We start from the raw sequence: 27,200 nt of genomic DNA on the forward strand, positions 1-27,200 counted from the left end.
CTTGTATCTTGAGGCCATTTATTCGAGTCTCACCTTCCAGAACAAGAGAAAACAAGTTTGCTCCCTCTTCCATGGGACAGCCCTTGATATATTTGAAGATGGCTATCCTATCTCTTCTCATTCTCCTCTTTTCCAGGATAAACGTACCCAGCTCCTTCAACCGTTCCTCATAAGGCTTGGTTTCCAGACCCTTGATCATCTTGCTTGCCCTCCCCTGCAAACATTCCAGCGTGTCAACATCCTTCTTAAATTGTGGTGCCCAATTCGACACCTCCTAGTAGCATGCGTGGTAGGCTTAGGCATAAGATGGACACCAACGCTAGAGACAGGGTGTATTTCAAACTAAATCAAAGGTTTACTAAAGGGATACTATTTACATAAGGAAATATCGATACAGGTTGGAGTCTCAAAGGTTCTGATGACTCAAGGGACTCTGTTGTTGACAGTAGCCTCTAAATGACTTTTACCTCAGGCCTAATTCCTCATGCCTCCACCCCAGCCAATTATTCCTACAAATCTGTCCAGCTACGGAGAATAATCTGCCTCTGTATCCCAAGGATCCCCTGGTTGAACTTCTGGCTGCTTGGACAGTTTAGCTCACTTGTGTAACCTCACTCTGGTAATATCTTTATATAGGGCAGCATCTCAGACTAACTCAGCCACTGGCAACCTTCCCTGAACTTCCCCAAACAAGTATAAATAACACACCGGGTGTTAATATGTAGGCCTCAATTCCCCCCTCAGCTATTATCTAGTCTTATTCTTCACACTTTCCTCCTCAGCACCTTTATTCCCACCAAATCCTCAACTGTCAAAATCGCAACTGTCTCTTTGACTTTCAGCTAACTCCAGACTCCTCAGACTGAATTTATCTGAACCAGGCCCTGCCTAAGAAAGTTTTGCCAAGAACTGCTGTTTGTTGCATGGGCTTGTGACATCTTAACAGTACAATGGTACCTCAGGTTACATACGCTTCAGGTTACATACGCTTAAGGTTACAGACTCCACTAACCCAGAAATAGTGCTTCAGGTTAAGAACTTTGCTTCAGGATGAGAACAGAAATCATGCTCCGGCGGCGCGGCAGCAGCAGGAGGCCCCATTAACTAAAGTGGTGCTTCAGGTTAAGAACAGTTTGAGGTTAAGAACGGACCTCTGGAACGAATTAAGTACATAACCAGAGGTACCACTGTAATTCAGTCCTGGCATTGGGAGGTCCTGTGGCGGCGCGGCAGCAGCAGGAGGCCCCATTAACTAAAGTGGTGCTTCAGGTTAAGAACAGTTTGAGGTTAAGAAAGGACCTCAGAAACGAATTAAGAACTTAACCCAAGGTACCACTGTACAAGGCCTCAAACTCTTGTCACAGAGGACACAGGAGTCATTTCTCCCCTTCTTTCCAAACACAAACACATATCTGGCATTTCTCCACAGGTGCTGTTTCCCCTCAAACAGCAAAACAATGCTATTGCTCATCCAAATGATCACCGAAATGTAATGAGTTGTGGACCCTGACTTGCAATCCTCAGGAAAAACAAAAACATGTTGTCAATTTGCTTTTGGGTTGACCTTCCACAACCATCCACATCCGGTGTTTCTCAAGAGGGTTCCCCAACCCTCTGGAGAGGCATTTTGGGGGGTGAGGTGGGGAAAGTTGGCTTCTGCTTTCAGTATTCAGGAAGAGCCCTCCAAGCCAATATCTGGGCACTGGTTTCATTTTTATTTGGAGGCCTAGAGGAGGCTTCCTCAACATTGGCCCTCCAGATGTTTTGAAACTACAATTCCCATCATCCCTGACCACTGGTCCTACTAGCTAGGGATCATGGGAGTTGTAGGCCAAAAAAATCTGGAGGGCCGAGGTGAAGGAAGCGTGGCCTAGAGTTTCCATCTGCAAATAATTGGTACCTTCAGGGCTTTTGTTGTTAAGAAACAACAATAACAACACTGGGCTGTTTCATAAAACCACAGAATTCATACCTGAATGTAATCACCTGCTATAAAGAGTAAAAGCAATGCTATCCTTCTTGGGGCGAGAGAGTAGCTTCTCTTTTTACTGTTGAGGCAGGAGTGCTCAGGATAGTTCAAAACATGCCTTACATGGATTAAATTAAATGGGCTAAATTTATCTTTGTACTTTAGATCAGAGACTTAGATGTCATGTATAATTACACGATACCCTCCAAATAATACCTTGTGGAGAGAAAAAGAAAAACATTTTATCTTTAGCTCAGTTGGTTTGCTGATGCTTTGCCAGGGGTAACCATATACTATGAAGCACATAATCTCTTCTTAATTATTCATTTGCATTTACTGGAAAGTGTTTTTATTATTATTATGGATAATATACATTTGAACATTCCTTTGCAATTAATACTGCTAATGAGTTATCAGCATGTTCCTAAGAGCAATCCTAGACTCAAGTTATGCCAGTTGAGGGGCGATGGAATCTAGCAGAAACCCTGCTATGTTGCAGGTAGAATTCAAAAAATGACAGGGAATCTAGGGGGTTGCTCCCAAAACAGGCTGTTCTGGGTAGAATAACAGACCCTCCAAGTGTCCCTGTTTTCCAGGGACAGTCCTGGATTTACAGAAGCCATTCTGGTTTTTTATTTGATCCTGGAATGTCCTGCTTTCCTATACAGTGGTACCTCTGAGTGCGGACACGATCTGTTCTAGGGTGCCGTTCGCACCCTGAAAAGTCCGCAACCAGAACGGCGCTTCTGCACATGTGCGAAGAATGATAGAGCACTTCTGTGCATGCGCAAACTGTGCAGAACGCTTCTGCGCATGTGTGAACCTTGCAGAACGCTTTTGTGCATGCGTGTGCAGCGAAACCCGGAAGTAAATGCTTCTGGGTTTGCCGCGTTCTTAACCTGAAAAAACACAACATGAAGCGTTTGCAAGAAGAGGTATGACTGTATTTTCATCAGAGAAATGTTGGAGGGTATGGAGTAATGTGACCCCCGAGCAAAGGAGATAAGTAACTAAACAACCTTTAGAAGACACCTGACGTTCCCATGTGGCTGGACTTGACCTGTTACCATTTTAATTCCCCTTTAAGAGTGCATTGCATTGTAATCAAAATGTCAGCAGGGGTGAATGTGTGTGGGGCCTGCTTGCCTGCAGGTTCTGCCCCTAAGGGTTGTTGGACACAATAATAATAATAATAAATTTTGCTTATACCCCACCCTCCCCAGCCAGAGCCGGGCTCAGGGCAGCTGACACCAGTAAAATTACAATAAAAACATAATAGGGGGGAAAAAACCAATTTAAAATACAGGTTAAAATGCAATTTAAAATGCAGCCTCATTTTAAAAGTAGCCCATAAATCAAAACTGTAAGGGGAGGGAAACAAGGGTCAGACTGAGTCCAAACCAAAGGCCAGGCGGAACAGCTCTGTCTTACAGGCCCTGCGGAAAGATGTCAAGTCCTGCAGGGCCCTAGTCTCTTGTGACAGAGCATTCCACCAAGTTGGGGCCAGTACTGAAAAGGCCCTGGCCCTAGTTGAGACCAATCTAACCACCTTTCGACCTGGGACCTCCAAAGTGTTGTCATTTGCGGACAGCTATTGCAGGAAAGTATTACATATTGAAGGGCAAGCTGCAGTTCTACTCATTTCAGGGAAATTGCGCCACTGAATGGGGAATAATTTCAAGAAGTGTAGCTATGCTACCCTGCTACAGAAAACACAAAACCATAGCCTTGCTCCTTAGAAGACCTAGAGATTATTTGATACCTCTTCTCGGTAGAATTTGACCAATTATAATTTAATTTCTCTTCCCAGTATAAAGCAGAAGGGAAGAAAATGGAGTATTAAGCATTTAGGGGCAGCTAATGGGCCATCGACTCTGAAAGGTTTTTCTGTAGGAAACCTTTAAAAAGAAAGTACAGTAAATTAAGACTGCTTTTAGTTTTCTAGAGTATGTTGCGCCCTCTGGTGATCATGTTCAGAAGCGCTCATATGGTGACTAAGTAAAGTGAGAAAGCTGCTGGAATTCCTTGTGTCTGATTTAAAAACACATCAGAAAGACATATAAAATAAAAAATAAAAATCCAGAGTGCCTAGATCCTAATGTCTTGAGATAAAAGGTGAGGCACAGGCTGAAGGTGATACTGGGCTGACTTTAGAACATGAAAATGCAAGATTATTTTTCAGTGTTCAAAAGCCTCCTCTTTGGTGTATGTAGGATGAGTTAAGAGACCTAAGGCTCTTGCCCTTCTTTCACTTGGGGCCATAGCTCAAAAGAGTGCAGCAGGTGCATTGCATCCAAAACGTCCATGGTCTAATACCTGACATCTCCAATAAGCAGGATGTTTTGTTGTCACAGTCCAGGTTACAGGCAGTCGGAGTCCTGGCTTGGTATGTCAGGACCAGGGTAGAGGTCAGGAAGGGGGAATCAGCAGTCCAGGGGTCAGGAAGCCAAGAGTCCAAGGGTCAGGATACCAGGAGTCAGGAAGTCAAAGCACAGCTAGGGTGGGTAGCACATTGCTGTAGCAAAGAGCCGGAGGAAAATGCTGGTCTTATATACCCCTCCCAGCCCTTGCCACCAGGTGCTACAAGCATAGCTGTCAACTTTTCCCTTTTCTTGCAAGGAATCCTATTCAGAATGAGGGAATTTCCTCATTCTATGGCTATGGCTACAAGTCTTCTGTCAAGCCTCACCTGTGCGGCCGCACCTTGCCCTTCCAAGCCAAACTCAGGAAGGCCCCAGTCCTGCGAGGCCCTACAGGGCCTAGCTCCTGCAGTCACTCCTGACATTTGTAGCAGGACCCAGATACAGTGGTACCTCGGGTTAAGTACTTAATTTGTTCTGGAGGGCCATTCTTAACCTGAAACTGTTCTTAACCTGAAGACCACTTTAGCTAATGCGGCCTCCTGCTGCTGCCGCGCTGGCGGAGCACGATTTCTCTTCTCAGCCTGAAGCAAAGTTCTTAACCTGAGGTACTATTTCTGGGTTAGCAGAGTCTGTAACCTGAAGCGTATGTAACCTGAGGTACCACTGTAATTGGTAGACAATGCCCTGCTAGATGAGCCAACGGTAAAATGCAGCATGCTACTTGGAAGTCAATCCCATTGAATCCAGCCGGGGTTTACTTCTGAGTATACAGGCATTGCATCAGAGCGGATTAAAGGTAACTCAGGAAAGCCTGAACAATTGATAGGTAGCTGTGCGCTCCCACCCATGTGATGCATTTATTAATACTGACTGTATTCAGCATGATAAGCCTCGGTTTTTTGATTTTCATTTCTTTGAAATCCTGCTCTTTTAGGATCTTAAACAAACATGCCACAGAACCTGGCTTTGTCTTTTATCAATATTCCTAGAGCCTCTAATGCAAGTAAGTTTGTATGAGCCAAGCCATCTTGGTTTCCCTTAATTACACTTGGCAGAACCTCAGACTTTTTAGAAACACACTTTGGGAAAACCAGTCTGAAAGCAGCAGAGTAATGTTCCTGCAGTTTCTCTTGGGCAATGATAAGAAATTACATAAGACGTGTCCAGTGGCAAAAATCGTGCAGTATAATCTTAATTTTTTTACATATAAAAAAGTAGAAACATTTAAAAATGTTAAAATCAGAATGATATACAATATGGATGGTTTGCTTATACAGAGAAAAATCTGTATCATTGAATTGAGGGAGCATCTCTACCCTCATTGTTCAGCCTGGACACTGAGGTCCAGTTCTGAGGGCCTTCTGGAGGCTCCCTCCTTGTGAGAAGTGAGGTTACAGGGAACCAGGCAGAGGGCCGTCTCGGTAGTGGGGCCACCCTGTGGAACACCCTCACTTCAGACGTCAAGGAAATAAACAACTACCGTGGAACCCCAGTTGTCAAACGTAATCCGTTCTGGAAGACCGTTCGACTTCCGAAATGTTCAACAACCGAGGCGCAATTGCCAGTTGGCAAAATCCATTGAAAAAATGGAGAAATGCGCCTCAGGAGCTGTTTGACTTCCAAGGCGCGTTCAAGAATGAAAGCATTCACTTCCAGGTTGTTGTCTTTTGAAAGCCGAAATGTTTGACTTTCAAAGCATTCGACAGCCGAGGTTCCACTGTATCTGACATTTAGAAGACATGTGAAGGCAGCTCTGTTTAAGGAAGTTTTTATGTTTGATGTTTTATTGTATTTTTAATATTCTGTTGGGAGCCACCCAGAGTGGCTGGGGAAACTCAGCCAGATAGGTGGGGTATTGTTGTTGTTGTTGTTGTTACACACTTTAGCAAAAGATCACATTTTATGGAGCACCATAATAAAAACATAATAGCAGACAGCATAATAATCAAATAATCATAACAACAGTCCCCCACCCACAGCTCTAACTGGCCAAAGGCCTGGGTAAAGAGGAATGTTTTTGTCTGGTGTCTAATGACATTGTACTGATGGTGCCAGGCGAGTCTCTCTGGGGAGAGACAGGGAGCCATCCCAAAAAGGACCCGTTCTTGTGCTGCCACCCTCCCAACCTCTCAAGGAGGGGTACATAGAGAAGGGCCTTGGATGACAAGTTCAGGGTCTGGGTTGGTTCATATGGGGAGAGGTGGTCCTTAAGGTGTTGAGGTCCTGCTCCATGTAAGACTTTATAGGTCAGAACCAGCACTTTGAAGTGGGCCCCGAAACGAATGGGCAGTCAGCCAAGTTGGGACCAGGCTTGACTTTTTGCTTGCCTGGAAAGAGGACAGAGAGGAACATGTGAGTGTGAATGAACTAACCTACTGTACAAAGGGAAAATTCACACTTGTTGCATTGCCCACTTTTTTTGCCTCTTGCCCTGCCTACCACTGGATTGGTCCAGAGGGGAAAGTGGTCCTTAGGGAACCTTTTCATCCCATCTCTGCAGTTACAGTACTTGTTCTGCTAGCACAGCAGCTGTGTATCTCTGCACTCCCACCATTGCGTAATTGGTATCTAGGATTTTTCTGTCCGTTGTTAAATAACAGCAAACAGGTATGTGTTACAATAACTACGGAATAATACAGCAATGTCTTTTCTTAAGGCCATAAGAACCGCATGTTGTTTTTTTAATATTAAAAGTACTACTTTCTTGTTGTGGTCTGGATATCGCTGGCAAATTTTCTGTATCCCAGAGCCTTGGAAGCAATTTTTCTAATTATTCATCTGATCTTGTCAGCCAGATAATGTTTTGATCTGGCTAGTGATTCCACCCCCACCCCCAGTTAGGGCACTTTCCAAAACTTGGTTGTACCACTGTGAAATTGGCAGATGCTCTTTAAACTTCCAGCAACTGGCAATTAACATTCTAGCTTCTAGAATGACATGTCTAGTTGATATGTCACCAGGTGTTTATCAAAATAGTTTTCCTCTGAATGGAAGAAACTCTTTCAGTTTTAAAGTGAGTTGATAACCAGCAATTAGTCTCATTTCAGAGATTATCATTGCCCAAAATTGTTTCAGTTTAGGGCACTCTAACCATATATGATGAAGCCATTGGTGAAGAAAGGTCCCAGATTCAGTCCAGAGGAAGTCACATTTTTTGTTGCCTTAGAAAACACATATTGTTGATTATACCTGAAGGAGTGTTTCCACCCCTATTGTTCACTGTGATCCAGCTCCAAGGGCCTTCCAGTGGTTCTCTCACTGCGAGAGGTGAAGTAACAGAGAACAAAGCAGAGGGCCTTCTCGGTAGTGGCGCCCGCCCTGTGGAACGCCCTCCCATCAGATGTCAAGGATATAAATAAATATACAGCTGAAGGCAGCCCTGTACAGGGAGTTTTTTAAATGTTTGATATTTTATTATGGAAGCTGCTCAGAGTGGCTGGGGCAACACAGCCAGATAGGTGAGTTATAAAAAGAAGAAGAGGAGGAGGAGCTTTTTTCAGATAAGGTAACAGAGGCCTGCTAAGAAAGAAATATCAGTCCTAGATTTCAGGTCTCCAGCACACAATTCTGTCTCTCACCATTATGGCAGTTTATTGGACCCTTTGAGAGCTGTAAAAGCCCTCCACAAAAAGATCTGTAAAACTGTCTCCTTCTTTCTTCTTTCTCCTCCTCCTCCATTTTATTCATAATTCATACTTGCTCCCTACCAACCCTTTTCTTACCTTGAGCTGCAGCTCCCTTCCGGCATCATTTATTCTTTTCAACAGGTTGGACACTGTAAGTGCTGAGCAGTTCTGCCTCCTGTCACCTGAATAGCGCTTCTCCATCTTCTCCACACCGAAGACCTATTATTTCTTGTCCTTCATCTTGCTTCAAACATAGAAAAAACATGCCTGTCAACTGTCCCAGAAAATATGGGACATCTGTCCCAAGAAGAATGGCAACTTAAGTTGACAGAATATACACAACTCACAGACTTAACATATAGAATAAGAGAACAAGAAGCACATATGTTTAAAGATAGGAAAACGTTTATTGAATATATGGAGAATAACTGTGTACAGCTGAAAATGCTGGCAGCATTAAGATAAATGCAACAGTATAAACAAGTTTTCATGGATGCAATAATGGAATACTGAATGGTATGGTTTTTGTAAAATATGCAGGGATTTATGATATGTAAAATGAACCATGGAAATAAAAGAAGGGAAGTCATTGATATCTTAAGGATGTAGAATAGTATTTTAAATTGTAAAACAGAAAATTTTATTTTATTCTCGTGTGTGTGTGTGTGTGTGTGTGTGAATAAAATATGGGACATCCTGTTTTTTCTCTTGAGAGGACAGTGGTCAAAATGGCCACTGCCACCTCATGCAATTTGGGGCTGCACTTTTGGGGGGGCTGCTGCCACAAGGCACACATTTTCCTAGGAAGGGAACTATACCTGGGGTGCCACCACAAAAAAAGGCCTTGCTCTGTGCTTCTATCAACCTAACCTCATTTGGTGGCTAGTCCCTCTGAAGCAGATCTTACAAGTAAGGGCAAGTTCCAAGTCAGTGAAACGTTCATCTGCACATGCGCCATCATGGGTGTGAGCATGAAAGCTGCCTGATGGATTGTGGGTAATGTCATGTGAACCCAGCTCCCACGTAAAGTTACCCACATCCCGTATCCCAGATCCTGTAGTTTTTAGAGAAATACTCTAAAATGGAAGCCACGATTCGGGGGGGGGGGGGGGTTGTGCACACGCAGATAATAGCATATGGGCAGATGAAATTTCAAATTTTCCAAAAAGCAACTAAAATGTCCGGGAAGACCTGGGTGTAGCAGTCTAAGTCGGAAATGTTGTTTTTTCTTTGCTCCCTCCCCACCAGAAACAATAAATGAAAAACTCTTCACGGACTTGGAGTTTAGCATGGTTGAAGAAATCATTGGGTGATGGCATCTTCACTCCCACTCTTGTGTGAACAGGCGTGGAAGAAAGCAACTTTGAAAACAACACTGAAACATTTTAAGCTACTAATATGAGCATAGCCTGAGTCTAGACTCCTAACGAAGGGATCATCATGTGCCAAGCCAGACATGACCTCTACCCACCCTCTCCCAGCTTACAACACTAGCAAATATTGCTCTGGTCAATGACATTATCACTCTTGCTCTTGAAAAGAAAAGAGAAAATTGCTCCACAATTCGGCAAGTCTTAAGACTTGGGTAAGAAGAAACAACCTACAGTATCGCCTTTCAACCATCCCACCTCCACACCTGATAAAGACTGGGTAATGAAACATTCTGTCCAGAAAGGTATTGTGTACAAAAGATTCCCAAACAAGAGTGAACTGGAGCTTTAAGAGGCTTTTTTTCTTTTAAGTATTGCAAAATGTTCGGGGCACCGTTGCTTGTTCAGTCTGTTTACCCTGCAGGTTTCGGGAATCCCTCTTTTCCCCTCCTTTTGTTTATGAGAATCAAAAGAAACATGGGAAGTTAATATTTAGCCTTCCATTCTGTTTATTTTTAGGAGGCAAAGGACTGAATTTGGACACATTTGGGCAGTCTGTAACGAAGCAACAATGTCTCCTGTCCCACTCATCTTCTGGACGATTGCTCTAGCCCACACTGTCTTCGCAGGACGTGGTAAGCATCTCTAATATTTTAACAGGACAAAAAGCAAACAAACCAGTCTGTGATAGCTTAGAGACTGAAATGTAATGTAGTATGAGATTTTGCAAGTAATAACCCGTGTTTTCCTGATGTTCATAGGAACCAACTCCTAGGGGCTGCAGGGGCTTCGCACCCCCCACATAAAATATTTGAGGGGACCGGACCTCCACAAAGTTGATGGGCATTCCCATTCAAATGGTGTGTGTGCACTGCGTCATGTGATTGATTATGCAGGGCAGGGCTAACCTGGGCAAGATGATTCCTATGCTCTAAAGAGTAGTTGACCTTAATTTGTGTTGGAGCATGCTGGAAGGGACGTGGGTGGCGCTGTGGGTTAAACCACAGAGCCTAGAACTTGCTGATCAGAAGGCCGGCGGTTTGAATCCCCACAACGGGGTGAGCTCCCGTTGCTCTGTCCCTGCTCCTGCCAACCTAGCAGTTCGAAAGCCCGTCAAAGTGCAAGTAGATAAATAGGTACCACTCCGGCGGGAAGGTAAACAGCTTTTCCGTGCGCTGCTCTGGTTCTCCAGAAGCGGCTTAGTCATGTTGGCCACATGACCCAGAAGCTGTATGCCGGCTCCCTCGGCCAATAAAGCAAGATGAGTGCCGCAACCCGAGAGTCAGCCATGACTGGACCTAATGGTCAGGTCTTTTTTATGCTGGAATGTCACAATATTATCTAACAAGTCACTGAATTTGACCTGGTTTGCTTAGTATGCATCTGCTTCCATCATTTAATTCAGTTCAGGTATGTTAACCTGGTATATCATGTGAGGCATGTGTTGTAAAAATAAAGACTCCAGCATATGAGAGAAGCTAACTTGACTTTACCTCTCTTAGCAAAAATTTAGCTGGCACTTGTCAGAGAGCCGTAGCCTCATGAACTATGGATTAACTAAATCCCCTTTGCAAATCTGATTGCAAAGGTTATAAATGTGTGGCAAAATCTGGGAAACTGAATTAGTTCGGTATTAATTTCAAGCCTACATTTCTGAAAGCTTTCCTGTTTCTGCTTCTGCATCATCATAAATGGATTGTTAGAATATTAATTTTTAAAAGCCAGAGTTCAGAGAGCAAGCCATGATGTAGCCTTAAGAAGAAAAAAGTCACATAAAAAGTCAGTGGTAAATATTGTAACATGGTTGTGATTTATTTATTTAGTGGATAGCACCGGGCATGACTTCAGGGACATCAAATGTTTGAAAAGAGGGTGGGGAGATATTCACAAGAGCAGATATAATTCTGTGAGTGGTGCCTCAAAGAATCCAGTGAAAGAAAGGTGATTTTGGTCGGTGTGTTCTTATTGATAAAGCTTTCAGCCAAATAACTGGTGAATTATTTTCCCATCAGCACGTGTAGCAAATGGGTCAAGTGTAGATCTTCTCCCTGCCAGTTTTCCAGTTTTTTTGGCAGGAGGAACCATATCCTTTCCCCCTCTTTCCTTTGAACTACTCCAAGAAGCAGTGCTAGCTGGTGGCTATAGTCAAGGGCCCGAGGGTCAACTTCATATACTGATGGAGGCTGATGCGGGATTAAAATTGATCACAGTCCTGCTGCCATTTATGCCTTCAGTACACCATCTTTATGGGACGCAGGTGGCGCTGTGGGTTAAACCACAGAGCCTAGGACTTGCCGATCAGAAGGTCGGCGGTTCGAATCCCTGCGACGGGGTGAGCTCCCGTTGCTCGGTCCCTGCTCCTGCCAACCTAGCAGTTCAAAAGCACATCAAAGCGCAAGTAGATAAATAGGTACCACTCCGGCGGGAAGGTAAACGGCGTTTCTCTGCGCTGCTCTGGTTCGCCAGAAGCAGCTTAGTCATGCTGGCCACATGACCCAGAAGCTGTACACCGACTCGCTCGGCCAATAAAGCGAGATGAGCGCTGCAACCCCAGAGTCGGCCACGACTGAGCCTAATGGTCAGGGGTCCCTTTACCTTTACCTTTATACCATCTTTATGTGATGAACCAAAGGCACAATGTGCTCATATTATTATTCCCTGTTTATTTGGTTGCTTCAAAACATGGGGATGCTATAGCTGTTAATGAATACAAAGCCTGATAAATAAAGTACTTTGTGTCTTCTAGTCTGTCCCAGACCACCTGAAATACCATTGGCTACTGCTGACATACAGAAGGAAGAATTCAATGTGGGAGAAGAAATTACATACCACTGTAACCCTGGTTATGTGCCTTATTCAGGCTCAAGGAGCTATACATGCCCTTGGTCTGGTAGATGGCCTATTGTTACATTTAGATGTATACGTAAGTACATTCTTTGTATAATGTGTCTTGCTGGGCTTTTTTGCTTACCATAACCTATTCGAGTAAGAACTATTCATTTTACAAAATACAAAGCAAACCTTGTACAGTGGTACCTCAGGTTACATACTCTTCAGGTTACAGACACTTCTGGTTACAGACTCCGCTAACCCTGAAATATTACCTCGGGTTAAGAACTTTGCTTCAGGATGAGAACAGAAATTGTGCTCTGGTAGCGCGGCAGCAGCGGGAGGCCCCATTAGCTATAGTGGTGCTTCAGGTTAAGAACAGTTTCAGGTTAAGACCTCCAGAACGAATTAAGGTCTTAACCCGAGGTACCACTGTATTTAGTTTGTATACAGAATCTGTCTGTCTTCAGAAACCCTTCTCTCTAATGCTTGATATCTTGTCCCTACTACCTCAGCAAAAGTATGAGAATTATATTTTATTAACTTCACCCTGGAAGAGGCAATACATTATACTCACAGGGTGTGTTTTAGAGCTCAGCTACGGTAACACTTTGCCACAACAGCTATTTCAAGCGCTTGTAATATGCTTCTGATTTGTGCATTGAAATCACCTGGATATCAGTGTAGATACATCATCAGCGTCACCATCATAATTTCTATTGTTTATACTCTGCCATTCTGGCTAGGTTGCCCCAGGCACTCTGGGCGGCTTCCAACACATAAAAACACAATAAAACGTCAAACATTAAAAAGTTACTGATACAAGGCTGCCTTAAGATGTCTTCTAAAAGTTGTGTAGTCCTTTATCTCCTTGACATCTGATGGGAGGGCATTCCACAGAGAGGGCACCACTGCCAAGAAAGCCCTCTGCCTGGTTCCCTGTAACTTCACTTCTCACAGTTAGGGAACTGCCAGAAAGTCCTCGGAGCTGGACCTCAGGGTCCAGGCTGAAAAATAGGGGTGGAGATGCTCCTTTAGGTATATAGGGCCAAGGCTGTTTAGGGCTTTAAAGGGTCAGAAACACCACTCAGAAACATACTGGGAGCCAGTGAAGGTCCTTTAGGATCAGTGTTATATGATCCTGGCAGCTGCTCCTAGTCACAAGTCTAACTGTTACATTCTGGATTAGTTTTAGTTTCTGAGTCAACTTCAAAGGTAGCTCCATGTAGAGAACATTGCAGTAGTCCAAGATAACCAGAGCATGTACCACTTTGGCAAGACAGAGATGGTGATGTGGTTAAATATAATAGTTTCAAGAAAGTAATATTTAAATGTTTTAACTCAACCTACTGCAAGATGATATTTGGATAGAAATCTCAACAAGCACACATTTCCTGGCATAGGCCATTTCTCAAGGTGACCAAAAGCTGTCTTTATTCTATAATTGAGCCTAAAGCTGGATTGAATAAATCAAGGAAAAGAACCCACATCTAGGAAAATCAGGAAGAAAGGTGCAAATATCTTACCCAAGAAAGGAAACTAGCTGGAAGTTTTCTGGTTTGGTGAGATTTAAAGAAAAAACAAGAGAGAGACAAGAATACATGTGGTTGGTCATAGAATTATAGTACAGTCATACCTTGGAAGCTGAAGAAAATCCATTCCAGAAGTCCATTCGACTTCCAAAACTTTTGACAACCAAGGCGTGGCTTCTGATTGGCCACGGAACCACGTTAGACATTCGGCTTCCAAAGAACACTCACTTCTGTGTTTGCAACTTTTGGGAGCCAAAACATTCGACTCGCAAGTCATTTGGCTTCCAAGGTATGACTGTATTGTAGAGTGGAAAGTGCCCTGAGGGTCATTTAGTAAAATGCAGGAAATGTCTGAATCCTGTCCACATCCTCAAGCTATGCAACCTTTTAAAATATCCATACAACAAGCAGTCCTCAGTGGTAAAGGTAAAGGTAAAGGTACCCCTGACCATTAGGTCCAGTTGTGGCCGACTCTGGGGTTGCGGCGCTCATCTCGGTTTACTGGCCGAGGGAGCCGGCGTACAGCTTCCGGGTCATGTGGCCAGCATGACTAAGCCGCTTCTGGAGAACCAGAGCAGCGCACAGAAAAGCTGTTTACCTTCCCACTGGAGTGATACCTATTTATCTACTTGCACTTTGACGGGCTTTCAAACTGCTAGGTTGGCAGGAGCAGGGACCGAGCAACAGGAGCGCACCCCGTTATGGGGATTCGAACCGCCGACCTTCTGATCGGCAAGTCCTAGGTTCTGTGGTTTAACCCACAGCGCCACCAGCGTCCTCAGTGGTACACCCCCTCAATTTGTAATAGCTGTGGAATCCAAGGAAGAACAAACCCAAGTAGTGTTGTGCTGTGTTTCACAGCATAGTCACAATGGACCACAAAGTGGTCCGTTTATCGCCATCATCCGTTGATCATCCCTTCTAAATAGTTCCTAATAATTGCTTTTAACAGCTATGCAATGGGCAGAAACAATAGTTAAAGCTTTCCTTGCAATGATGGGAAAAGCTGTCACTATTGCTTTCTGCCTGCCATGTGGTTGTTAAAAGCATTTCTAAGGGAGGGTCCCTAGTAGCGTGAGCCTTGTACAAAACTGAAGTAAGGCAAACAGTTCTGAATGTGACTTTATGATGTGTGACAGGAACATAGCTGTTAAGTGTCCCTTATTTGAAGGGACAGTCCCTTATTCCAGCGCCATGTCCCACTGCTGTCCCTTATTGATGGATGTCCCTTAAATGTCCATTAGATATTGTCCCTTAAATTTCAAAGGAAGCAGCTCCTCTCCCTCCTTCCCTGCCGGCCAGGGAGGAGGGAGGCTCCAACTGTGTTGCTTGGCTGTGTTGCTCACCCAATAAGAAGTCTAAGAACGACTGGGGGGTGGAGCTTGCATGCCTTTTGTGTAGCTAGTTAATGCAAGCTGAGGGGTTTTTTGAATGCTGGATGCCATTTTGTTGCATGTGCTGCTGCAAACTTTGCAGTGCAAAGCCAGGCCGGGGAGTCATCTTAAGTTGAGGCTGCATAGGCCTTGTGGTGCATGTGATTCAGATTCTATTCATTTGAACCTCTGGTTACAAAGTTGGTTGGACATTGTTCTCGAAGCTACCGGCATGCATTTGACCACACTGCAGGAGGACAGGAAGACTGGAGTGCCTAGAACAGGTGAGGCTGCAGGTCCCTTATTTTGGCTGCTGGTCCCTTATTGTCAAATCTGTAAATTGACAGCTATGGACAGGAACAGCTTTTGCACTGCAAGCTGCATCAGAGGAACAACTTAGGAACATTTGAATGCATTATTTCTGTTTTGCCAGCATTGTACGCTGGTTTCAGGAGAGTGGCGAGTCCTACATATCAACTGCTTCCTGATATATTTAACTGCAGGCACCAAAAATTAAACACAGTAGGGTCTCAGACATGCAAAAACAGGTACCTGACCACCACTGAGCTACCACTTTTACTCTGTAGGAGTCCATACTATTTAGGGATTTGATGTACTCTTCACGTGGTCACATGCTTAAGTTCATTGGGTGCTAATCTATCCCCAAGAGATTGTTGTGATTAAAATACACAGTGGCTCTTTTGGAATGTCTTGTATGCCTCTGTTCTGGAAATGAACAAAAATAATGAAACATTGTCTTATACTAAAACAGCAAAAAAATGTTACTACCCTGGACCTTTGGAAAATGGAGAGACCGAACATACAGACCTCAACTACCAGAGTTCTATAAGGTTTTCGTGTCATCCAGGGTAAGTTGTGCGGCGGTGTTCTATTTAAAGGAGCGATTCCAATCCCATGGATTTTTGCTGTCCCTGCCAGGGACAGGTAGCATATAGGCCAGAAGATTAAAACCTCCACGGTCCTGTATATGGATCTGGAGATTGTTATGTTATTTTGTCTGAAAAGAAATAAGAACAAATAAACTGTTGTTACAACAAATATCCATGCCCAAATGTCAAAAAGCTTGGCAAGGGCTGCTGAATCTCATTCCAGTGGATGAGATTACTCTTACTTGGCCATCTGTTGGTGTAGGAGTATGTAAGCTTCTGATTTAACACAGAATTGTTCAGTGAGTTATATGTAGCTTAGGCTATATTACACATTTTGGTGTTAATTGGCAAAAGTGAGAATAGCCTCAACGGGCGACTCTTGGCAATTTTCTAAGTATATATAAAGTGTGAAGTAAAAGAAACAGCACCAAAATCAAGGCCATTACTGGGCCATATTAGAAACTCCATGTGGGATACCCAACCCAGCTGGTTTTGTTTTTTTGTCAATCACGAGTGCAAAATATTTTTTAAAACTGCTGTTATAGATGTGTTTTATTTCTCAGGTATATTCTTCAAGGGGAAAAAACTGCCCAATGCCTGGCAGATGGACAGTGGAGTGAAAAATTACCCAAATGCCAACGTATGTGAGAAATGGGTTCGTTTTGTGTATGAAGATGTGACGGGCTGACTGACCCAATCACGGGGGTATCAAATGTAGCAACCTTTGTACATGTGTAATGTTAAGACATCCTGGATAAAGGTCTGGGTATCGTGATGTCTTGGAACCAGGTTATTTGAAGGACTGCCCGAACTCCTGTCAGATTAGCTAATCGTTGAGGCCTTGCTTGTGGGCCTGCTGGTTAAGGTCCAAGGTCCATCAGGTTGGTGCTTGCAGGAGATAAGACCTTCTCAGTGACAGAATTCCCTTCACACAGGAAGTGCGCTTAGCTCAATTGTTTTTAAATGATACACAGAAAAACCCATCTTTTTACATTCATTTTTAACTGATTAATTTGAGGTTCGTCTAGGGTATTAAGCACGATTTAACAGCTGGTGCTGTTTTTCTGTTCTATTTTCTATAATACAGCTACGTTTTAGAGAGAATTGTGAAATTTTCTTTTCATGTGTGTTTATGATATGAACAACCTGTGTGGTCTTGAAAGGTTATGTACAATTGCTTAAATAGATACTGTATGGGTACCTTTTCCATTCAAAACAGTAGAGTCATACTCTCAAAATAGATAATTGTACAGTACTTCTACATCCCCCCCCCATCTGTTCTGGATTACCTCTCAATTCACTGCAGATGATTTGTGTGTGTTTGTGTGTGCAGGAGGAAAATTCTTTTCCCTGAGTGGAAGTCATTCTGTGTCTGCAATTATTTCATTGGATTCAACCCATTGGTTTCACACAGCACTTTTGATATCCACACATTGCGAAGTACCCAATCTCATCTCCACCCCTATTTCCATATTTTTCATATGCTTCTATGTTCCTGATACATCTCCCAATGATAAAAGAGATAAAATCTGAGCAAGCAGCTTGCATTTTAAACTCACCTAAATCATGGCACCATCATGACTACTGGAATATTTTTTTTAATGCTGATTCTATTTCGTTGCAGAAAAAGTTCGTGTATTTTAAAAATGTAAATAATAAAATGAGTTTCTGCAATCATGCTGATATCTAGCCAGCCAAACTCTTAACAGGGCTTGTTTCTACAGCTTTACAGATAGTCATTGTGGGCAGGGAGAATCCAGCAAGGCCCTTGATTTTGGCCCTGAGGTTCAGCTCTAGCTGCAACACTGCTTTCAAGTAAGCCTGTGCAGAGCTTGTCTAAGGCCCGGGGTGAGAGTCTTGTTATAATAAAATTATAAACATCCCTGGCATGACAGCGTAAACCTCCTTAGCCCTCCAAGACCAAGGCAATGTGTACCCGGCTGCCCCACACTCTGCATGGGCCTGCTTTCAAGTATAGTCATACCTTGGAAGTCAAACGGAATCCGTTCTGGAAGTCCATTCGACTTCCAAAATGTTCGGAAACCAAAGTGCGGCTTCTGATTGGCTGCAGGAAGCTCCCGCAGCCAATCAGAAGCAGCGGAAGCCATGTCGGACGTTCGGCTTCCAAAAATAGTTCGCAAACCAAAACACTCGCTTCCAGGTTTGTGGTGTTCGGGAGCCAAAATGTTCGAGAACTAAGCTGTTCGAAAACCAAGGTACAACTGTATTAGAACTCTCTCTCAGTTCTTAGAAAAAGAAACCTTTTTAAAAAAAAAAATGATGGGGAAGACACTTGTTTAATTTTCTCTTTGTAAGAAATGAATCAGCATCTCCCTTGGTGGTGAGTTATGTGAAGTACCAATTATATCCCATGTATATTTGAATTCCCCTCCCCTTTAATCCCTGAATGGCTACATTTCCAACCCATCTTTTACAATATCCGTGAAACTAATTTTGGCTAAACATATCCAAAAGTGAGCTTCAATATAGGAACAGAAATATATTGGGGGCCTCAGTGTATTTTGGGGGAAAGCCTGCAGACTCGGTGTACAGTTGCCGTGTTTTGGTCTTTCACATTTACAATTCTCTTTAAGAGAAGTGCACTAGACGCCCACTCAAACTTTCCAGCCACCTTAGCTTATGTTAACTAATCAAGAGATTTTTTTTACAGGTGAAGCAAATACTCCGATGTATCAGAATGAATTCCATAAGAACAGGAGTGTTTTATAAGATATTTAGCCAAATAGGCACAAGAGTAAAGTTTTTACACTGTCTCAAATAAATTTGTTTTTCCTCCAGCTGTCGTTTGTCCTCCGCCTCCAGTTTCTGAATTTGGAGCCCTTTCTTACCGCAAACTTGTGCCTGGAAATGTATCAGTCTTCCAAGACGTAATCAAGTTTGAGTGCTTACCGCCTCTTGCTTTGTTTGGAAACGAAACAGCCAAATGTCTGGCCAGTGGAAACTGGAGTGAACTACCTGAATGCAGGTGTAAGTCCTCTAAATATAATCTTGCTATTTGAAAGACAGTTTGGGTATGCAAGTTCTCTCTTTTTGCCCTTCCCCCATGGCCTCTAAACCATAGCAATCTTTTTCTTCCCCCTAACACAGCTGTAGAATGTCCATATCCAGAGCAAATAGAAAATGGGTTTATAAACTTTGCTCTTCGTCGTACTTACAAATACAAAGAAACTGTGCAATATGGCTGTAATCCTCCATATGTACTAGATGGGGCTTCAGAATCCAGTTGTGAAAAAACAGGGACATGGTCAACAAAACCAACTTGCAGAGGTAAAACTTAGCATCTGATGTATCTAACTATACAGCGGCTTTTCATTTTTGAAAAAGTGACCCAGGTAGGAATTCAGCATAACACTAGAGCAATTGTTTTCTCAGCACAAGCTTTTCAGTTTGCCAAATGGAATGATCCCTTCCCTTCTCCCTTTGTGCGCTGTTCTAGTAATTCTGCAGAACTGTACGCTCCTATCAGTTTCAGGGAGCGAAGGGGTGTATTTGAGGGGGGGGGGGAGTCTTGTTGTGGACATTCTCATATAGCCTTCAACAAGCGAAATTAGTTAGTGGAATCCCGTTCCCAGCTTTTCGGATATCTTTATGTCATAAAGCTTATGTATTTTTCATGCAATCATAAAAGTCAGCCGGTTGTGAGACAATGAACCTAGACTGTAAATACAAATCAGTGTTGCCTGTTGTGCTGTATATGAATTCAGCATCTGTAAGCTCATAACTCTTGAGCTACCCTCTGTATAGATGCCCATTAGGACTCCCCTGCCAAGTTGTTATGTGTGCCTACCTTAACAAGTACAATTTCACAGCACAATGTGAACACATCAGGGTTTCAGTCTAGGCAAAGCTTCTTGTTGTTGTTTAGTTGTTTAGTCGTGTCTGACTCTTCGTGACCCCATGGACCAGAGCACGCCAGGCACTCCTTTCTTCCACTGCCTCCCGCAATTTGGTCAAACTCATGCTGGTAGCTTTGAGAACACTGTCCAACCATCTTGTCCTCTGTTGTCCCCTGCTCCTTGTGCCCTCAATCTTTCCCAACATCAGGGTCTTTTCCAGGGAGTCTTCTCTTCTCATGAGGTGGCCAAAGTATTGGAGTCTCAGCTTCAGGATTTGTCCTTCCAGTGAGCACTCAGGGTTGATTTTCTTCAGAATGGATCGGTTTGATCTTCTTGCAGTCCATGGGACTCTCAAGAGTCTCCTCCAGCACCATGATTCAAAAGCATCAATTCTTTGGCAATCAGCCTTCTTTATGGTCCAGCTCTCACTTCCATACATCACTACTGGGAAAACCAAAGCTAGATGTTATTAATGTGGTCCATTGTTTTGAGTGGGGCTTAGAAACATTTAGGTACCCCTGCCCGTACAGGCCAGTCTTGACAGACTCTGGGGTTGTGCGCCCATCTCATTCAAGAGGCCGGGGGCCAGCACTGTCCGGAGACACTTCCGGGTCACGTGGCCAGCGTGACAAAGCTGCATCTGGCGAGCCAGCGCAGCACACGGAAACGCCGTTTACCTTCCCGCTGGTAAGCGGTCCCTATTTATCTACTTGCACCCGGGGATGCTTTCGAACTGCTAGGTTGGCAGGCACTGGGACCGAGCAGTGGGAGCGCACCCCGCCACGGGGATTCAAACCGCCGACCTTTCGATCGGCAAGCCCTAGGCGCTGAGGCTTTTACCCACAGCGCCACCCGCGTCCCTCTTAGAAACATTTACCAGACCCTTAAATATATTACATGTATATTTATAATGATATGTAATAGTTATCTACAATAGGTGTAATATTACGGTTGTAAGTAGTAGACATCGCTTCTTGCATGTGATCTGCTGCTTAAGAACATGTAAGCAATGCTAGAGGGACAGAACCCTTTTGGCAATGCAGATAGAAGAGGTTGCTAGGAAAATAACAATGATTACTTGAGGAGGCTTCATCAGGTCAATTTTGCTTGATTTATTCATAAAGCCATTTGTCTGAATAATGATGTCATTCGCCCCACAATTGCATTTGTATTATTGCTGAAGCATCTGACTGCTCCAAGATATGTGCTTGTTCAACCATACTGTTTGTATCCCTTTCCCACCCCCTTGTAGCATCATGTGCCATACCAGTAAAAAGGGCTACAGTATTATACAATGAGCAGAAACTAAAGGTGCAAGACCATCTCAGGAATGGAATAAAACATGGTGAGACCATCTGGTTTTTCTGCAAAAATAAAGAACAGCAGTGTAGTTACACTGTACCTACTCAATGCATAGATGGCACTCTTTCGGTCCCTGCCTGCTTCAAAGGTAAGATCAAGCTGGGTTTTCCACCCCCTTTTTGTAAAATAAATAAATAAATAAATAAATATATATATATATATCATTTATTGTGGTCTATGTTAACCGGAAGCAAATTACTCAGCTGACAATTTAGTATGCTAAAGCAAAGTGCAAGACACACTCTATTTTTGTGTTTACACACCTCCTGTCATGTATTGGGATGCACTGATGTCTCAGAAGCTTAGGCTGATGAAAAGAATCCAAATATCCAGAGCACTGATCATACCATTTTGAAACACAAGAAAACAACCAGTCTGCCTCCCTCCAATGCTTTTGAGTGGGACTGAAGAACCAACAAGTGGGGAAGAGGGATTATGTGCAATCTATACAAGCAAGCCTAGCTCTTCCATCCTGGGTAGAATATACACACGTTAAAAATGTTGTGAAAATGCTTTTTTAACAAAAAATCGTTTTGAAAAATGCATTGAATTTGCTTTAGCTCACAGTCACCATCTAGTGTCACAATTGAATATTGCACTTTACAACACATTCAAAATGTATTACAGTGGTACCTCGGGTTAAGTACTTAATTCATTCTGGAGGTCCGTTCTTAACCTGAAACTGTTCTTAACCTGAAGCACCACTTTAGCTAATGGGGCCTCCTGCTGCCGCCGCGCCGCTGGAGCACGATTTCTGTTCTCATCCTGAAGCAAAGTTTTTAACCCGAGGTACTATCTCTAGGTTAGCGTAGTCTGTAACCTGAAGCGTATGTAACCTGAGGTACCACTGTACTTGCAGCTGTATAGCTGAGTCCCTAATCTCTCCTAAACAGCAATGGGAGTAGAGCAGGGGTCAGCAAACTTTTCCAGCAGGGGGCCAGTCCACTGTCCCTCAGACCTTGTGGGGGGCTGGACTATATTTTTTTGGGGGGGGAATGAACGAATTCCTATGCCCCACAAATAACCCAGAGATGCACTTTAAATAAAAGCACACGTTCTACACAAGTGAAAAATACCAGGCAGGCCCCACAAATAACCCAGAGATGCATTTTAAATAAAAGGACACATTCTACTCATGTTAAAACATGCTGATTCCCGGACTGTCCGTGGGCCGGATTTAGAAGGTGATTGGGCCAGATCTGGCTCCTGGGCCTTAGTCTGCCTATCCATGGAGTAGAGCAAAGCATTAAAAGTACTGATACTGGTTTCAGTCTACAGAACTGACCTGATGGACCCATGTTGTAGATATATTTTTTTGCACTTAACAGAGCCAGTGTAAAGGGTTAGCCCATGTGGTTGAGCATCTGTTGAGAACCCACATCCCTGCAGGGTTAGCCCACTGATGAGAGCCCAATGAAATGACCTATCTGAGGGTCCTACAAACTCAGAGCTGGTCATTTTTTAAAAAAAGCCAAGTCTACAGTGGTACCTCAGGTTAAGTACTTAATTTGTTCCGGAGGTCCATTCTTAACCTGAAACTGTTCTTAACATGAAGCACCACTTTAGCTAATGGGGCCTCCTGCTGCTGCCGCACGATTTCTGTTCTCATCCTGAAGCAAAGTTCTTAACCCAAGGTACTATTTCTGGGTTAGCGGAGTCTGTAACCTGAAGCATCTGTAACCCGAGGTACCACTGTATTGCATTCCTATTTTCCCAGACAAAAAGGAAATGGCTTTGTCTGTGAAATAGTTATTTGCATTAGATTCCGGCCCAAACATCCAATGCTGCATTTAGCATATATGTAAATAAGAATCTAATTAAGACAAAACAACCAAGGTGGTTATTTTCTATAGTGTTCATATCCTGAGAGCAGTGCTATTTTCTCGGGGGGCACCCCCCCTAAACATTTTGTGAATCTTTGTACTTTTGTCCATTTACTGTATTAATTTCCCCTGATTTGAACTATAAAATGGTGATTTTCTTGAGTCAAAATGAGAGTACCCCTAAACATTTTTTTAAAGAAAAAAAAGCACTGCCTAAGAGACAGCTCCCATCCTTGCCTAGCACAGAGCTTGGATAAGTGGCGTAAGAGAAGAATTTAGGTTATCCACCTGCCTAATTTATTTCCTTCCTAAATTGACTTCAGAAACACTGGCTGATATACAAATCAATATGGCTAACCTGATCCAAAACACCCACCCACCCCACTCACACACGAAAACAAAGATCACCACAGCCAATCACAAACAAACAATCACACCCTAGGCCAACCCCAACCTCTCTCACCACCGAAGGAACACAAGTGAACAACACAAACAACACTGACACCAAACACTACATACATTAAGCATAATAGAAACATCGCCACCTGACCCCACCCCCACCCATCTACCCTCCCTCCACCCCCCTTTCCACCCCTTTTTTTCTTCTCTCCCTAATGTCTCAACAAATGAAACGGATTTGTAAAAAAATTTCTTGTAAAACAAGAAAATCCTTAATATTTTTTTTTTTAAAAAAAGAAACACTGGCTGACTCTTTTCACTTCAGGGCTGGTATTAGAGAAGCATAGTTCTTGAGCCCAAATATATATGTAGAGGAAAGCCCGAAATTATGTATAAACATATAAAAAAATTCAGGTGGCAAGCACATACAAGGGGCTGTATCAAACATGGGTTCCATGAACTGACATCTGCTCATAAATTATTTTCCTCCACCTAAAGGCTCTCCAAAGGGTTGGGAGAACCTACCAAACATTGCAGGCTGTCTTATGGGGCTACAGTGGGGAAGGGAATCGACTGAAATCAGGAACTTTGTGTGAGCATTGCACAATTCCTATGCCAGATTTCCAGCAATTCCTTTCTTTTTGTGAGGCATAGGAATCTGTAGCTGGGAGGACAAGAAAGGAAAATTTGTCTGGGGGAGCTGCTTTTTGATCTCAGTACCCCCCCCCCAATGATTAAACCTTAATAATTTTATTTGGCATAGCTTTATTTGGAAAAAGAAAAATGCTATACTTTTGCCTGTTAATACAGTGGTGCCTCGCAAGACGAAAATAATTCATTCCGCGAGTCTCTACGTCTTGTGGTTTTTTCGTCTTGCGAAGCACCCCTATTAGTGGCTTAGCGCTATTAGCGGCTTAGCGGCTTAGAAAAAGGGGGGGGGAGGGAAAAACTCGCAAGACTCGCAAGACGTTTTCGTTTTGCAAAGCAAGCCCATAGGGAAATTTGTCTTGCGAAGCGCCTTGAAAAACGGAAAACCCTTTCGTCTAGCAGGTTTTTCGTCTTGTGAGGCATTCGTCTTGCGGGGCACCACTGTACACTAAGTTGCTTCATCTTTTGCATGGACTGATGATCACTGTTCTGCCCATCTGTACACAAAGCATATGAATGTATGTGTATCATATTTTGAGTTACAAGTATCTTAACTAAATGTTCATTTTTTCTTTAATAGAACGTGGGTGGTTTTCATCCTTGGTGAAAACAGATGTAGCAGACATGACACCATGCGAGAACATCAATTGAAGAGGATATCTCCAAGTGTTGTTTGAAAAAAGATGCACATGAATGGTACAATAGAGTTCCTTCTAGATACATGCAATGCAAGCACAACCCTACCAGCGGATTCTAAACTGCCCCTTTACAGCAACTTTCCATCAAAATTGTCTTTAAGCTACATCATCTTGTGCTAATTTTGTCCTCATTATTTTTAAGAAACATGCTTTTAGCCTGTCTACAGGAAATAAACATGTAGCAGTTAACATACAGTTGAAAAGCTGCATGAACCAGCAGTAGGTGATTGCTCTGTTAATGTAACCAGTGTCTCTCTTTGTGGCAAATCAGTTTCAAGTACGATGTAATTACATCATATTGCATTATTAGGTTTTAAATAATTTTCCTGATGAAAATGTTGTTAATTTGTGAGCTGGGCTAGAAAGGGCCAGCAACGAAGGAAGCGGACTACTGTTTTGTCCAGACTTCACCCAGCACTAGCGCATCAGGGTATGCTACCTGAATGATCTGCTGTAGCCTTGTGGAATGGAACTTCCCCCAGGAGACACAGCCTGTGGAGACAACCATTGCCCCTTGTAGCTGGACTAGGAGAAAAATATCTGGGTTTTGAAACAAGATCTCTCTCATCCCTGTGTATCTTGAAAGACATACCTGTGGCAGGCTCACAGTGTTCGTCTGTGTGTCTATCCATGCTCTCAGGTGCAGCATGAGCTGTGCAGGTGTCAGCTGGCTATTTTTTAGATTAATGTGGAAACAGTCCCCAGTCCCCTCCAGATCCTGCTGTCCCTGGGAGCCTGGTCTGATCAGGATGTTGGCTAAATAAGCAAATGCATGGACCACCTATTTCCTCAGACAGGCCACAACTGCTACAAATACCTACATGAATACACTCGGTGCTGCACACAAGCCAAATCAGGAGAGTTGTATTCATAGTGAAGTCCCCGGTATGCAAATCTCACATACTGGTGATGAAGCTGATGAAGTGGTATGTGAAGACAGGCCTCTGTGAGATCCAATGTGGCTTGGGGCTTTCCACTACAGTGATACCTCGGGTTAAGAACTTAATTCGTTCCGGAGGTCCGTTCTTAATCTGAAACTGTTCTTAACCAGAGGTACCACTTTAGCTAATGGGGCCTCTTGCTGCCACCGCGCCGTTGGCACACAATTTCTGTTCTTATCCTGAGCTAAAGTTCTTAACCCGAGGTACTATTTCTGGGTTAGCAGAGTCTGTAACCTGAAGCGCCTGTAACCCGAGGTACCACTGTATTGTCTTTGACCCACTTTAGATTCAGAATTGCCCTCCAGTCCCCAATTTCCTGGAAATGGTGACTAGAATGGAATAGCAAGCATTGCCCCAGGAAAACAGGCTCTATCATTTATATGCTGCTCAGATTCTTGATGGCATCAGCTAGTATTTCTGAAGCCTTTTGGACCTGAATGAGGATAAGGAATAAGGTGGGAGAATTGGGCAAATTCAAACTGGTGTCCTTCTCTGACAATGGCCAAGATCCATTGATCCCTGTAGGTGCCGAGCCACAATGAAGCAAAGTGCTGGAGTTCTGGTCAGGCCTGTAGCTGGTGCTTTGGGTCTGATGCCTCCCCACACTTATGTCAATGAATTGTTACGAATTGCTCCTGTATCCAGAAGCCAACACAATAGGATTAAGAAATGAAACATGAAAAAGGACAATAATAAAGTGTGTGCAGATCAAGCTACTTAACAATGTACCAATCAGAACATCTGGAGAGGGGGGAAAGACAGGGAACAATTATCTAGATATTTACAAACTGACAAACAAGTACATACCTCCCTGGTGAAATCTACTTTTTTAAAAACCTATATATTTTTTATTATTAAAGATTTACTTGGGTTACAAAGCGAAATCTACTCCTAATACTGTGTAAATAATACTTAAGCATTTAGTAAGAATGGTTTCAAGCATATGCTTTTTCACTGTTTAAAATATTTTTCTGTTTCACTTCCGGAGGCGGCGCGAACGGTAATGGCTGCCCTTTCCTAACCGGGAGAGGGAAGCTCCGCTGGAAAAGGGTCGTCCGCTACGGCGAAGCGGAGACCCATTCTGGAAAACCGCAGGCAGCGGAAGCCTGCGGTCTCGGGACCCGGCGGGCGCCAGGAGCAACCCCCGAAACGTTGAGGGAACCCCGTAAGGGGCTCCGGATCGCAGAGGGGGCAGCGGCGCTGTGGGTCTATGCGCATTCAGCGGAGCGAAGCCGCGCTGCCGTTGCCGGTGAGCGCCGACCTTTCTTCCTGCAACACAAGATTCTAAAACGCAACAACCCGTGAGTAACTGAGGACTTTACTAAATTTTGGGACTAAAAATACTGAAAATAAGCTGAAAGCGGAGAGACGAGGAAAAGGAAGTCCGTCTTCCGCAGCCATTGACTTTTAAAGCAAAGAGCAGGAGGAGTGGAGGCATAGAGAGAACTTTTGACAGCTCAGATTGAGCACCCGCAGAAATTACTTTCAATCCCCTTAAAGACTGTAAGCAACTGATTTTT

General features: G+C 43.5%; 1 protein-coding gene across 1 annotated transcript; it reads left to right on the plus strand.

Moving 5' to 3' along the window:
* The first annotated feature begins 281 nt into the window (after window positions 1-281).
* On the plus strand, window positions 282-25,075 carry APOH (apolipoprotein H). The gene is made up of 9 exons (XM_083727725.1): window positions 282-619; window positions 9,851-9,963; window positions 12,075-12,251; window positions 15,835-15,931; window positions 16,516-16,592; window positions 18,752-18,940; window positions 19,061-19,240; window positions 21,062-21,259; window positions 24,622-25,075. The coding sequence occupies exons 2-9, from the start codon at window positions 9,900-9,902 to the stop codon at window positions 24,690-24,692; spliced, it is 1,053 nt and encodes a 350-aa protein (XP_083583851.1). The 5' UTR covers window positions 282-619; window positions 9,851-9,899; the 3' UTR covers window positions 24,693-25,075.
* The last annotated feature ends 2,125 nt before the right edge of the window (window positions 25,076-27,200 follow it).

The sequence above is a fragment of the Podarcis gaigeae genome (assembly GCF_964106915.1).
Source record: "Podarcis gaigeae genome assembly, chromosome: 2".
Lineage (NCBI taxonomy): Eukaryota > Metazoa > Chordata > Lepidosauria > Squamata > Lacertidae > Podarcis > Podarcis gaigeae.